This window comes from Chaetodon auriga, chromosome 24, assembly GCF_051107435.1.
Source record: "Chaetodon auriga isolate fChaAug3 chromosome 24, fChaAug3.hap1, whole genome shotgun sequence".
Lineage (NCBI taxonomy): Eukaryota > Metazoa > Chordata > Actinopteri > Chaetodontiformes > Chaetodontidae > Chaetodon > Chaetodon auriga.
The window spans coordinates 12309910-12325057 of record NC_135097.1 but is presented as its reverse complement, the minus strand read 5'-3'; the positions used below and the strand labels follow the sequence as shown (position 1 = coordinate 12325057).

Sequence of the window (15148 nt, the reverse complement as noted above, 5' to 3'; positions counted from 1 at the left end):
ACACCACACCAGGAAGCAATCTACCTCCACCCTTGACCAGATGTTAAAAATAACATGGACAGACATCAGTATGATTTCAGCTGTGAATTTATTGATAAGAATGGTCCAATAAATAGTTTTACACAGCGTAACCAGTGAATGGTTCAGAACTGCTCAACATCCAATCAGTGCTTTACTTTCCATGTTAAACATCCAGTTACGTAACACAAAACCGGGTTACAAATTATGGAACAACTTGACGTCGGAGAGGGGGAGCCGACTCGGAGGGGACGGAGCGTTTGCTTCAAAATCAAGAGGGATCTTTCAATCTGCTCGTATTTCTCAGAAAAATGGCCACATGTGGAAAGATGCAGTGCTTCAAACGCTGAACAGAAGTCAAAGCTTCAGTAAGAAAAAAAACTACAGGTGACAAAGAAAACACACTACATGTCGGCCATCTTTAACAAAGTCTAAAGAATCTCTCTAAGTTTCAAGATGAACTCCTCCTTCCCCCCCTTTGCATTTGTTTCACTACATCTGCCATTTGCAATGTGTCTGTGACTGATTACAACACCTCATTTTATCTGGAATTCAAATCCAAAAGCAGGTCAAATATGCTGAGCTGCATTTAACACAACCCTTGTCTGAAAAGGAGCACCTCCTCGCCTCACCTGACTTTGTTTTAAGACATAAAAAAAATCACAAGAAAACTCCAAGGCACTCACTTTTTAAAGGTCTAACGTGACCTGCCACAGGATTTTCACTGTTTGAAAAAAAAAAGAGTGCCTTTGAGCTTTCTTGTGATTTTTACAATCTTTGTCTGCTTCTGTTGAAATGTGACCTGGCCGGTACTGAACTCTCAGTCTGCATTTGGATTTTAATGCCAGTTTAAAATGGGGTTTTGTTCTTGCTTCCTCTTAGTGAGCATGGGGTCTCCCGCGGCCTCTGCCCCTGCCAGCGCCACCTGGAGGTCCATCCATAGAGCTGCGTGGGTTCTTGATCGTCTCATCGACTGACAGGATGAGGCAGGCTGCCTCTGATGCCGCCGTTAGAGCGTTGATCCGCACGATGGATGGCTCCCAGACGCAGGCTGCGAAGTTGTCTGCAATGTCCTCGTTGTTGATGTCCACACCGTACCACATACCACCCTGCAGCAGGAGGACAGATGAATCAAAGAGCTGCCTTCATGTCCTGTTCCAGTGTTGTGTGTGATTACGTGAGACGTGTGTTTCATTTCTTACCTGTGCGTGTTTGGCGCGCAGCTTGTTCAGGATGTTGGTGGCGTCGAAGCCGGCGTTGTCACACAGCTGTCTGGGGATGATCTCCAGAGCCTTGGCATATGCTCCGATCAGCAGCTGCTGTTTTCCAGGAATGGTCCTCGAGTAATCCCGCAGGTACTTTGACAGTTCCATTTCTATGGCTCCTCCACCAGCTACAACGGAGTCATTCTGGAAATGGGTGAAGTACAGTCAGCTTAGTCACAAACAAGACCTAGGTGACTTTTCAGACTAACTATTTGTAAACAAGTCAACACAGCAAGTCATAAAAATAGAATGAACGAACACAGCGCTGTTAATGTGTCAACTGACCTTGATGGCTCTGCGTACGATCATGATGGCATCATGCAGCGATCGCTCCGTCTCCTCTGTGAACTGTTCTGCTCCACCCCTCAGGATGATGGTGCACGTCTTGGCCTTGGGACAGCCCTTGAAGAAGTTGTACCTGCAGACACGGTGGGCGCGAGCGGTCATACAGAGTCGTGGTTATTCTCTGAAAAGGGTCGACAAAAGATTTGAAGCTGTCCATCTTACCTCTCTCCTCCCACCTGGACCTCTTCGAAGAGTTCACACTCTCCCAGAATATCGTCTGTCATGGCACCTACTGAAGTCTGGATGGAGCCGCCGCAGGCCTGAGGATGACAGTACACACAATCAATCCTGTTCATTTTAAAGAGGACATATGGGTTTGTAACATACGTGTCGACTCTTTCCTTAATAGATAATTCTTTGCTGTAAATCAATTTTAAGCATTTATTTAACATTTGTGTTGGCGTCTGACAAAACTAAATATATTGGCTATTTTCAGTTAGTCTGGTCATAACAGATGAACAGCTGAGAGTCATAACTGTGATGCAGACATTCACTGTCAGTCTGGCTATTCTAGCTGTCCAACTTCATCCTTCAAATGCAAATGTGAGGTATTCAGTGTCAGCCTTTGTATGCCTCCCTACCATCATGGTCCTCCTCAGATCCTCCTCCTGCACCCTGCCAGCACAGAACAGGTCTCTGTCAGCGAAGTACTGGGTGGCCACATCACCGATGGGTAACTTGGACAAAACCACCTTGGCTCCTGACTGATAGATCTTCTCCAATTTGTCATACAGGATGTTCCATTCTGCATCCACAATGGCCTGATAGTCCTGCAGAAAGGGAAAAAATGGTTAAAAAAAAAAGGCAAGAAGACTAATTTCAGAACGATTTTGGCACTTCAATTCGTGACCTAATGCTGTGCCGTGGTCTTCATACCTCCACAGATTTCACACGGACTTCAGCATTATCCTTCTCAGCCTTCAGCTCCAGCTCCACATTGAGCAAAGCAATTTTTGGGTTCTCATAGCGTTTAGGCTGCATCTCAAATCCAGCGTAGGAGAAGGTCTTCTTGAATGCAACCCCGCAAACCAACTGGGAATCCTGTGAAATTTTAATATAGAAAGTATGACACAGGTGGCTTCCATGACAGACTCATGAACTTGTTTGTCTAACTGCTGCCACTGTATCTTATACTAAGCATTTTCAGAGCAGAGTTCTGTGTACACACAAGTAAAAGCTAAAAGATACAAACCTCGAGGGCTCCTCCTTGGACCTTCTTGATGCCAATCATCTTCAGAGACAGCAGCTCGTCCAGAGACGTGACAGCATCCACCACCATTTTGGAGAAGAACTCCTTCTGACCGGCAATTAGTTTGGAGTTCAGGGCTGTTGCTGCACACTTCTCCAACAGCTGCCTCTGCTCTCTAAGAGGACAGAAAGGGGGACATTTGACATTTGAAAATGTATGACTAGACCGGTTTTTAAAAGCTCAATTTAACTATAACCAAAGGATACAACAGGTGAAGGTGAGCACTTACTGCTTGTCGTCTTTTTTCACTGAGACGGCGATCTCCTTGATCTTGTTCACAGCGAGGTTGGTGGCGGTGCGGAACGCTCTGATGATGGTCTGCGGGTGGAGACCCTCCTCCACATATGACTTTAGCTGCTTCAGGAACTCTGCAGCCAGGAGAGTGACAGAAGTGGTGCCGTCCCCAACCTGAGGATGGTGCAAAGGAAAGAAAAAGATTACAAAAACCTCTTATGATGTTCTGACAACAGGGATCCTCCTCTGTGTTGGGATCCATTTAAAATTTCATTTTTTGGACATATTTCAACAGATATCCTCCCTTAATTGTAACCAAAATGGCTGCAAACCTAAACACACACCTTGAGGCACCCACTCATTTCCCACCTTGAAACACCCACTCATTTCTCACCTCAGCATCCTGGGAGCGAGCGATGTCCACCAGAGTCTTGGCAGCAGGGTGAACCACATCCAGCAGTTTCAGGATGGTGGCGCCATCATTGGAGATTGTGGCCTTACCTGGAAAACAAAATCACAACTCTTTAGTCAGGATGAACTCATCCAGTAATGCATTCTTTCATCAGTCAACCAAATCAACCCTTGTCTAACCGTCTCTCCTCACCTCTGCTATCCACCATCAGCTTGTCCATCCCTCTGGGCCCCAGGGTGGTCCTGACAGCCTCAGAGATCACCTGGAGAAGTAAAGCAAACACCTTAGACAGATTTAAAGCACATTTAGTTGCACACGCGCGCGCATGCACACACACACACACACACACACACACACACACACACACACAGGCAAAAAAAACACACACAACCAAGGCTATTTTTCTGACCTGGCAGGCATTGATGTTACTGATGAGCTGGGGAATGCCCTGAGACGTGTCTGTCCCCTCCTTCAGCAGGATAACTGGTGTGGGCTGGAGAGATAGAGAGGGATCAAGAATGAGAGGAAGAGGTGGTTGAAAGAGTAAAGGAAAGAAGAGTAAGGAAATCAGGCAAGCTGAACCGAAACCACTAATTTAAAACAAGTCAGGTATACTCAGGTATTGTGTCCTGGTTATGTTAAACATGCTACTGTGTGAATAGCAGATGTGGTTTACATTTATAAAACTATAGCTACAGTTCATTGCCACTATTTATTATGTTTCTGTGAAATCATATTGTGATGATATCATATGTATGACTTGGCATATTTCAACAGCTCAATATCTGAGCAGTCTTATAATATTGTATTGATTTCAACCATATCTCTCATCCATTAGGTGGAGATTGCAATTAAGATCAAACAGTCAGGCAGTTTCTGGTACTGTCGCTGTGACGTGTGATGCTTTTGTTCCCCGTCAGACCTGCAGCTGTGTGACACTGTCAAAAGACGGATGTCTGTTTACAGTCCGCTAATAATACTGCTCCGTGTAGCAGACTACATGTCATATACATACAAATTACGGAACAGACTTTGGTACATGACGGTAAGTTGGTTTGGTCTTTGTTATTCTGCATCAACCCACTTCAGTCAGGCACGGGGCTACTAAATCTCTGGACGAACAGAAAACCTGATGATAAATTATCTGAGCACTGCATTTAAGCTAATCCGTGTTCGGGCTAGCTCTGGCAGTACATGGTGAAGTTTGCCGGCACTCATACAAAGAGGCTGAACACAGGGCAGCTAATTTGATAATAACCTGCCTGCCAAAGCTGCATAGACGCTAAAAAAAAAGAGCGACGGACAAATAAAACTCTAAATTGCAAGTTCACATGGTAACCAGTTCACCGTAGTTTATCTTTTGTCAATAACATCTTACTCTAAAACGTTAGCTAGCATCACCATTAGCATCGTATACGCCCATTGATGCTGGGCAATTCTACGAGGCTAGCACGGTCTGGCTAACAATAAAAGCATTTTAAAATCATTTTCACAAAATAATTGCTTCAAAATGCCGCCAGAAGGGAGGAATCTAAACGGAGTGTTGTCCGGATGCACGAGCTCGCTGACAAACTTAAGGATGGACATGGATTATGTAGTTGAGTTTGAGGCATGAATGCTAATTCACTCACCATCATCTTTGCAGTTCCTTCGAGAAGCTTTCCACCGGCATCCAATCCCACAATGCAGTTCTTGTTCTTCTTTGGTTAACTGGCGGACTACAGATCAATGTTAAGGCTGCATGCCGCCACCTACTGTACCGGAGTGTGTAACACCATAACTTCATAAATACGTTACATCCTGGATATTTAACCTGTTTCTTTTAAGTAATTAAATACAGCCATTTAAACCTGTAATTGTTTGTCCCCTTTCACTCTGAAATGGCAACAGTATTATTATAATCTATACATAACGTACATATACATTGTTGATTTTTTTTATTTTTTTTATTTTTTTACATTTTTTATCCTGTCTAAATGAAACGAAGAATATATCACTCCACCTGCTCAGTCATCATCACCATTTTAGCCAGTGTTTCTCCAGCTTTTACTGTTTCTATATATCTCTTGAAAGTTCCTGCAAGTGTCCCAAAGTGTCCCAAATTGTCACAAGAATAATGTGATGTATTTGATTGCTTTTGTTAAACAAATTCATGGTAGGTTATTATCTTAGGCAAACTTTCTGAAGGACACCTGTTGTCTCACTGAGGAAAGCATTGCTGTGTGGAAAGTTGTCATTAACACTCAAATGTCATACTCAGACATGCATGACATGAAGTGTGTGACATACAGTAATTTTCCTGTCGCAGACCATTAACATGCCATGCCAACAGGCAGTCTGACTTTGCATACTGGAAACAAAACAGAATACACAGCTCAGAAAATTTGCATTTTTACAAGAACAATAGTCAGCTGTGTTGTATATTTGTAGAGGATGAAATAGAGAGTTTCATTCAACCATATATTTGTTTGGATTTGGTCTGTTTGCCTCCAAATGGTGTTATAGTGTATTAATGTCCATGCGACAAGAGCAGAAGAAAGGTTTCAGATATGTTTTGCCTCCTCAGTACTGTTACTGTTACAAACCATATGAAGTACACTGCAACCAAGGCAAGTTGAGTTTAAAAAAAAAGTTACCAAACAAGTATGAAACCTAAACCACAAGCTTTTATTTATTTAACTCCACAATAAAACATCCACTCTTTAAATCTTTCAGGTTTATAATATTTTAGGTGTTGTACCTTTATAAAGTTGGGATTGTAATGTGTAAGCACACTATGTGAGCCTATAATGAACAAGTTTCCAACATATCCACTGCATATACTATGTACTACCACAAAAATATATACTGTATATAGTGTACTAGATATTTTCATGCACGCCTTTAATAAAAGCAGTTCATGTCATTTATCATTATCTCAACATAATTATTAATACACAGCAAAATGTGCCAAAAGTTGGGCGAGCTTCCAGCCTTAAATATACATGTACAAAGAACAAAACATTTGAAAGAAAGCAGACTTTGCCCATAGTCATTATGCTGCAGCCTGTTAATGAATGTTGTAATGTCACACTCTAAAGACGCAGGGCGCAGCAGCTTTGGGACGTCATGCGTGGCAGCCTGCCCAGCCTGTGCAGGTAGAGCAGAGGCTGCAGGTAGCTACAGCTGGCTGCAGCCGCGACAGCCATGGTCAAGTACTGACACTTCAGCGTTTGATCTGGAACTAGTCCTTCCATGGGCACGGTGATAATGAAGGGGAGGTAGTTGAGTGTGAGGACAGCCTGGATGATAGCAATGGTGATGAAGGATTTCCTCTTCATGGAATTCATCTCTCCTTTTCCCCCAGGCTTGCTTCTCTCCACTGTCTTTTCCCCCTTTCCTCCTTCCTTCCCTCTGCTCTGTTGTTTTCCCTCGTCCATCCTCACTACTTGACTCCTGTTTTGGTGAGTCTCTCTTTTCTCCTCCCCTTTCCTCCTCCTCTCCATCATCACTTTATCTCCCAGTGGAGGTTTTTTTAGCGCTTTGAGAACAGAGAGGCAGCAGAAGGTGTCTATGACCAGAACAGGGAGGAACAAACTACACAAAAGGATGGACGAGTGCTTTGGAAGCAAAGATATGACGGTGTAAATGCACCATGAGACACCCACACATCCCCACCTGTACTTCTGCATCTTGAACCTGAAAGGAGGGAAAGGAGTGGGGAACAGAGAGGGGGGGAGTTGCATATTAATTACCACATCTTTTCCACACAGCCACTTCAGATGTCTAATCAAGACACAAGTAGAAAGTACCGTAAAGGTGAATGACCATAAAAGGTGTACTGCAGCAGTTTATTGTTGCACTTCCATAAAGTAAACCTCCACAGTTTCAGTGTCACTGAAGCTGCATTAATGGTTACCGGGAGCAGTCTGTCATGCTGATCAGTCAACAAGTGGTGGAATGGAAGTACACTTACTCGAGTGGTGCGCTGATGTACAAATTTGAGGGACTTGTTCTTCAGGCTACAAATAAGTCTTATGTTCTACATGATCGCCATGTGTGTGGTTTTACCTTAGGTAGTGGAGGGGTCGCACCACAGCTATATACCTCTCCACACACACCAGACGGAGGAGCAGCGGCTTCATAACGAGCACCATAGCGGTCAGGAATGTCGTCGCTTGCCACACGTATGCTTTCTGCCACAGAAAGTGATTGGCCAAGAGTAGAGGTAAGATCAGGTAGAAGAACAGCTCGGTGATCGCCAGGTGGAGGGGAAAGAAGTCTGCAGGACGGACACCAGCAACCTTTGACCTTTACATTTGAAATAACAGATGGAGATAAAGAAAAAGAAAAAGAGATTTTTGCATGAACTACTAACAAGGAAAGTATGGATAAACATAAAAAAAAACCTTTTTATTCTATAATTAGCTCATTTAATTGAGGATGCATTATGGGACGTGTTTTCTGGACTATGTTACTACATTAGACCAAAACGTCAGAAAATATTGACCTTTTCCTTAAGATGTGGCACAAGAGCCAGAGATTTGATGGGGTGCCGACAAGGACTTCAAAGCAGTAGGTGCTGAAGAGGATGCAGAGGCCTGCCGAAGGTCTTCCCACTTTGCCAGCACCAGCATCATCATCATAAGTGTTACAATCTGCCCAGTAATATCCTGAAGCTGGGGAAGAAGAGTTCACAGAAATTCCAGTCATACTGCGGGGGAAGACAGAAAAATGTTAATTATTTTGGTGTTTATTTCCTGTTCTAGTTAAAGTATAATGGCAAAACTACAGCTACATCATTTGTGAATGACAGTGACAATTTGTCTATGAATTATGAATATACAGTAAAGTAGCTCTAACAAACCTTTCGGTGTGAGACGCTCTGAAGTCAGCGGAGTTTGTTCCAGCCGTTTTGCTCAATGCTGAGGATTCACTGGAAAAAGCTGCTGTCTGCAGAAACACAGATGTCACTTAGATTTGCATGAAAATGGCATGAACCCGATGCATACAGTGCACATGACTGTATGCTGAGAATTTACACTTCTGCTATAACTCCTTTTTTGTCATGTACTGTACTGGAAGAACATACTGAGCTGCCATTTAGAATGCAGTGATCCAAAACAAGATCTTGTGTGCTATTACACCAAACATAAGGAAGAGTATTAACATTTTTAGACTGGAACCTGCCTCATTGGAACAAATCATTGATAGTGCTGTTTGATGATGTGATGCATTGCCTTTTGTTTTTACTCAGTGTAAAAATACAAGTGTGATAAGTTTCTTTATATAGCACCAGTCAACAACAAGGCAAAGTGCTTTACTTTAAGAGGCATTAAGGGAATTTATAAAAGAAATATGAAAAGACATAGAAATAGATTATTTTGATTAAATAAACTTAAGATAAGCAAAATTTAAAAATATATAAGAAAACAGCAGTGTAGTTTCAGTACAGTACAGTACAGTACAGTACAGTACAGTACAGTACAGTACAAGATATTAATACATAACCACAAACTTAAAGCGGTGACTAGTGTTCTTGAACGCAGCTTCTGTTACGTCTCGCAGCGATACTGAATGCAGGCCTCTGATTGGCTTGTGGCCTGCCTACAGTGTGCTCGATATTGTATCAGCATGTACCGGATGGACGGAAGTCTGGTTGCGTTGTATACTCAGGAGAGCAGACTCCACCCACACAGATACCCTTGACAACTAAACACGCGCTCACAATCTTTTACCGAGAACTCGCGCGGAGTTTGGATATTGTACACATATCTGTGGCGGGAGATGTCCAACAGAGCAGGATAGACGCGATATCGTTGTTTTGCTATTCAAATAGTGTCAAAATAAAGTAGGATAACAAGAAGAGTTGCGACAATAGACCCCTTTGCTGGAGGAAAACACCAAAATGGATGATTTCGGAATTTATGCGGCTTTCGGGGTAAACGGTCCGCCTCAAAGACTGCTGAGGTAACAATGGATGTTTTTAACAATAACGTTAATGTTAGCTACTTTTTTACGTTTAAACATTATGCATGTGAGCCCCATTGTATCTGAACCACAGCTCACGCGTTTTTAAATACTGATTTTTGTAAGCAGTGGTCACCAGCTCATGTCATAAACCTTCATCTGTTGCTCTAATGGCGCCTCTTTTACATTCGCCGTGTTTATAGAGAATGCGTCGGCCAGCTTCTTTGTTATTGTGAATTACATGCCAGCACACAGTTTCCTACCTCGAGGCTAGCTTTTCTGGATGATGACAGAGACGAATATTGACTTAATTCTTTGTTTGTTTATTTTCCTCCTTTCCGTGTTAGCGTTGAAGGTTCGTGCAGGGTGAGTGTTGCAGTTCCTCCAAGTGTCCGACAGGTGGTGCTGTTCAGCAGCGGGCCGTGGGGGGAGAGAATCTGCGTCAATGCGGAGCTCAACGATGCTGACCGGATGCCCATCACTATCGGAAAACTGACTCCGTACAACAAGTGAGTTGACTCTCAGGGTTTTGTTTGATGTTATTTTCACTGCTTATTCATGGAGTATAAGGTGACTGTGTTGTCATATTTCTGTGGTCTGTCCCATTCATCTGCTATCTCCCACTGTCATCAAGTCTGAATATCAGTAATGAGGTTTAAAGAGAAACCTTTCACAGAGTATGATATCTTGTGTCCTCCAGGTGCCTGTCATGGGAGCAGTGGGAAGAGGAAACGTGGACGGATAGCGTCACACTGAATGTCACTCTGGAAGGAGGAAACCTGGTGAGTTTCAAGAAATCCTATAAAATATGGGACTGACATCAGCCAAACAATCTGTAGGACCATCAGTATGGAAATAGAACATAGCCTGCCTTAAAGAGTATAGCCAGCATGTCCTTCATGATCTTTTAAAGCAGTTTTAGCAGGAAATTACAATATTTATTCATCATGGTAGACAAATTTGTTGTCTTCCTTCTTGATTTAAAAAAAGAAAAAGTGAACTCAGGTTCAAATCTATTAATCTCTTCCTACAAGAACTCATGAACCTTATGTACATTTTTTTCCCCCCCAGGTAAAAGCAGACTGGTCAGAACCAGAGCTCATCCTGGCTGCAAAGGAATACACACCAAAGGTAATCTGTACAAATACTATACTAGTACTAATACTAGTGAGCGATGTAGACAGTAAAATCCCACATCAACAGCCGTGTGTAACAGTCGTATTTTTAATATATTGGTCAATATAGATGAAGTTCTTGTTTATTTACTTTTGTGGTACTGCAATGTGTGTGAAATGTGCGAAATAGGCAAAATCTTGCTAGGGAGTCTCATATCCCCCTCAACACCCAACATGTCTGTATTGCAGCATTGCATTCTGGTCTATACAGGCTAATGTGAGAAATGGGTTCATCCTATTTTTTCTGACCTTCTCAGGACACCGTGGCTCCCCTTGCAGCCCGGGAGCTCAACGGCAAGAGGAAGAGAGGGCAACAGTCAGAGGAAGACAGTGATGAGAGCAAGATGGCCAAGAGAGGGGAAGAGGAGAATGTGTGTCCAAATGGCGGCGTGGAGAAGACCACACCTGTGCGGAAGGCCAGAGGTCAAACGAAGGCGGGGCAGAAGCTGTTCAGTAGTGGAGGAGATGCAACAAAGATGAAGGGAACAGGTGAGGGAGATGCCACATTATTTCTGCCCGCGTGAGCGTGTAAGCCAGAGTGGCGTTGTTGACGATAATTGGTGCTAAAGACGATCCCATGGCTCTGTGTGGAGGAGTGAAGCAATTCTTCCATCACATCTCCTTCCCTTTCTCTTTTCTACAGCTAATGGAGCAGGAGAGGCGCAGGGGATTGTGGGAAGAACGCCTCCTCAGAGCGCAGCCAGGACGAAGAGTAGGCAGGCCAAGACTCCCACACAGACTGGTGAGTTTCTGCATACCATTTTAGTTTTTTTTTTCCCCTTTACCTTTTGTCATGTTTATTTGCTTTTCAGTGCCATAGCGGGTACGTGAATGCACATCGCCCACCTGAGGTCACAGAATGATATTTTCTGTTTGTGTTTCTCAAGAAGCATTCAGTGAGGAATGTAGCATAAACTTGGACAGGCCACGGCACATAAAATCAGCACCGTGCCTCGCAGCTGCTGCAGACTTGGAGTTGGCTGTCTCTGGAATGTTAACGCTTGATCTGACGTTTGTGAGACATTAACACTTGAAATAACACGTCTCTGGTTTTCCCGCAGCCCCGTTGGTCAGCCCATCAGGTCGCTGGGGTCAGACTCTGTGTCCCATCGATGCTCAGACAGCTATTCTGATTGGAGGGCAGGGAGCCAGGATGCAGTTCTGCAAAGATCCCATGTGGAAGCTCTGCACCGGTCAGTCAGTCATGCACAACATTCTGGGATCTGTATCACATTAGGCTCCAGTGAGAGTTTGAGGGGATTTTAGTTTTCCAGTGGATCCATGTCAGACTGAGTGTTCTTGTCTCTGTCCAACAGAGGACATGTCCTGGGTTGCAGCAGAGACTCTGGCTGAGGGTCCAACACCAGAGGCCAGGATCGGCCACACAGCCATCTACGACCCCGAGTCCAGGCGGATCTTTGTGTTTGGAGGCTCTAAGAACAAAAAGTGGTTCAACGACGTTCACATTCTGGACACGCAGAGCTGGAAGTGGACTATGGTGGAGGTATGTGTGTGTTTGTGTGTGTTTTGCTTGTTTTAAGCCCTTTTTTGCAGCTCATCTGCGTTCTTCACGTCCTCCTCCCCTCTCTTGTCTCCTGCAGGCTCAAGGTAAGGTTCCTCCTCTCGCCTATCACAGCTGCAGCATGTTTCGGGGCGAACTGTTCGTGCTGGGAGGCGTGTTCCCTCGTCCGAACCCAGAGCCCGACGGCTGCAGCGACTCACTGTATATCTTCGATCCCCACCTCTCCATCTGGTACCAGCCTATTGTGACGGGTGACGCGCCCTCCCCCCGCTCAGGGTAAGATGGTTTGTCCAAGTGTCAGGACCCTTCTCACACACATTTACTGTCTGCATTTTCCCCTGGTCTCATCTGCGCTCTTTGTTTTCTGTCAGTCACTCTGCATGTGTGATGCAGGAGAGGAAGATCTACGTATTTGGTGGATGGGACACTCCTGTCTGCTATAATGACATGTACATGTTGGACCTCGGTAAGCCACACACCAACTAGGTCTTATAGGTTTCATGCACACATATATCTAACTACAGACCTAATATCTGAATAGAGGTGTGAATGTAGCACTGAATGCATAATTGCTATTAACATGTTTTTGTGTTTTCTAGGTCTGATGGAGTTTTCTGCTGTGAAAACAACTGGCAAAACCCCCTCCCCCCGAAGGTACTAAACACTAACTAAACACACACATCGAGTTGCAGCATCAAGAAATTTCCAACAATATTAGGACTCTGTTTTTGTGTTATTTAAATTGTGTGTGTGTGTTCCAGCTGGCACGGCAGCGCTGTGCTCTCTGACACAAAGTTCCTGATCCACGGAGGTTACAATGGAAACAACGCTCTCAGTGACACCTTCATCTTTGACATCGGTGAGAGGCAGCTCACACTTACACACAAGTACACACTTATATACAGTAAATCCTTGTTGTCTGGTTGTCGACATTAGTAGGTCAAAGAACATCCAGGCAGTTGTCCTGCTGTCCCTGTCCTTTCTGGGAGTCTAAGCTGAAGTCTTTAGGTTGCTTTTTGGTTTTACAGATTTACAGTAAAACACAGTAGTCAGCAGTCAGTCATACTGAGCTGAAATGAACCAAGTGCACATTAAGTTCAATCACATAAATTAAATATTTTTTTACCTGGCAGCCCCCCCACTGTCCTGCATTTATGTGGGTGTGATCAGCACAGACTCAGGTGTATTGACACTAATCGGCCGGTCACGTCCGGTCATGCTGAAAATCGACCTGTTCTGCTCAGTGGCTGATTGATCAGTGCGTCTATAATTGACAGAAAACTAAGAAGAACTGAAAATATTCATATCTTAGATGCTGGAACCAGGGAATGTTGACTTTGTTATGATACGACATTATTATACTTGTCATTTTCTGAAGTTTCGATTCTTAAACTGATCACTTTTGTCTTTGTTTCACGGGTTCAGACAGCAACAGCTGGACGGAAGTGACGCTCCCCCAGCTCTCCGTCCCCAGGGCAGGACACTCCATCATCACCATGGAAACAGCCGGTCTCCGGCGTTTCTCAGAGGAGGATGAAGATGCGGACGCAGACTCCATCAGCAGAACTCTGCTGATTTTCGGAGGCGGAGACAACGAGGGCAACTTCTACTCCGACCTGACGACTGTCGCTGTGGAGGAACTGCTCGCTGCTATTTAAAGAGAGTGCGTCAGAGGTGAATCCTCACTGCGTGACTGGACGTGAAGCTGTTCTAACACCCCCACAGACTCTTCATTATTTATATTCCTGTAGTTTGTCTGTGTTTCCTTTCTTCTTTCTATCATGTTTTTTTTTTTTAAGGGTTTAAAGATGTTAGTTTTGGAAAATGTCTGTGTAAGATTTACAGTTAGAGCATTTCTTGAACACACATCTCAACCTGTAAAGACTCAAGGAAATTACATTTTTATGTACATAGTTTAAGTTCTTTGTGAGCTAAAATCTATATTTTTATTTTGGGATTCATTTAAGTGTCTTTTTCTTTTACTATTGACTACCTGAGGCTTTCAGTGGCCTTCGTAGTGCATTAACTGTATTTCATGATGCTCAAAATCATGACATTGTTTGCTTTTGCCATCATCTCCAAAACATTTGTGTGTGCTTTCGTGAAACAAACCTCACTTCCTGTTCCTGTGCTGTTGTGATCTGCACTTGGCTTCTGTCTTTTCTTAATAAACATTTGATTTTACGCACTTTAAGCGTACCCGTCCTTTAAGTTGACAAAGTAAGCCCCCTGTGCTGACATGCAGAGACAGTTAAACCCACTTAGACTCAACTTCGACAACCTTTTCCTTTTGACAGAGTAATTAACACCTTCATTAAACCCTGAGGTGCACTTGAAACCAAGTGATCAAACTGAAGTAAGTTAAATGAGGTTTGGCACGTTAAACGGAGAGGCTCGTCCCAGTAACTCGGGAACATGAACATGAGCTAATGTCAGACTAGCAGAGTAGCACTGATGTCATCTTCAAAGAGCTAAACAGAGACATTTTAATAAAAGATTAGCGGAGCTGCAGAGGGATTATCTTCGTTTCTGCTGAATCGTTGATAATGGTGCCATGAATGGGGCTGTTTTTTGACCTTAATATTTTCTTTGGGTTATGCAGCCAACCTGTTTGCTAACAGGAGTTTCACATAAGCCAGTTAATGTCCTCTTTTTTAATGTACAAACAAGCAGCACATTGTGTTTCCATGTCTGTCCGCCAGAGCAGAAAGATGAGGGGTAGATCATAGAAACTAGAGTGTGTTGACACATTAATTGTCAAATATCGTGATGAGTTGTAGAAGTTGTAACAAAAAAATCTAATATGCACTTTAACAGAAACCGCACTTGAGAGCCCCCTCTCTTTGCGTCTTTGCCTGCAGATGTTCTTACATACGATGGGTTTCTTTTTGAGCTGATTGCAGCATTCTTACACTCAATATGATTGTATTTGACCACCAGAATTGGACTCTTGGACAATGCCCGATAGGCGTTTAAACA

General features: G+C 43.6%; 2 protein-coding genes across 2 annotated transcripts; one reads left to right on the top strand and one right to left on the bottom strand.

Annotated features, from left to right (window-relative positions):
- Window positions 1-69: 69 nt before the first annotated feature.
- cct7 (chaperonin containing TCP1, subunit 7 (eta)) lies at window positions 70-5212 on the bottom strand. The gene is made up of 12 exons (XM_076725398.1): window positions 5155-5212; window positions 3933-4016; window positions 3716-3785; window positions 3506-3612; window positions 3107-3285; window positions 2821-2992; window positions 2505-2669; window positions 2210-2398; window positions 1791-1888; window positions 1569-1701; window positions 1221-1427; window positions 70-1127 (listed from the first exon to the last, which is right to left on the bottom strand). Exons 1-12 carry the CDS (start codon window positions 5158-5160, stop codon window positions 897-899), a joined length of 1641 nt encoding a protein of 546 aa, XP_076581513.1. The 5' UTR covers window positions 5161-5212; the 3' UTR covers window positions 70-896.
- A 4133-nt stretch (window positions 5213-9345) lies between these two features.
- Window positions 9346-14356, top strand: krcp (kelch repeat-containing protein). Its single transcript, XM_076725245.1, has 13 exons — window positions 9346-9472; window positions 9820-9981; window positions 10173-10254; window positions 10544-10603; window positions 10905-11136; window positions 11291-11389; window positions 11709-11840; window positions 11964-12151; window positions 12249-12445; window positions 12541-12635; window positions 12769-12823; window positions 12931-13028; window positions 13595-14356. Exons 1-13 carry the CDS (start codon window positions 9411-9413, stop codon window positions 13825-13827), a joined length of 1695 nt encoding a protein of 564 aa, XP_076581360.1. The 5' UTR covers window positions 9346-9410; the 3' UTR covers window positions 13828-14356.
- The last annotated feature ends 792 nt before the right edge of the window (window positions 14357-15148 follow it).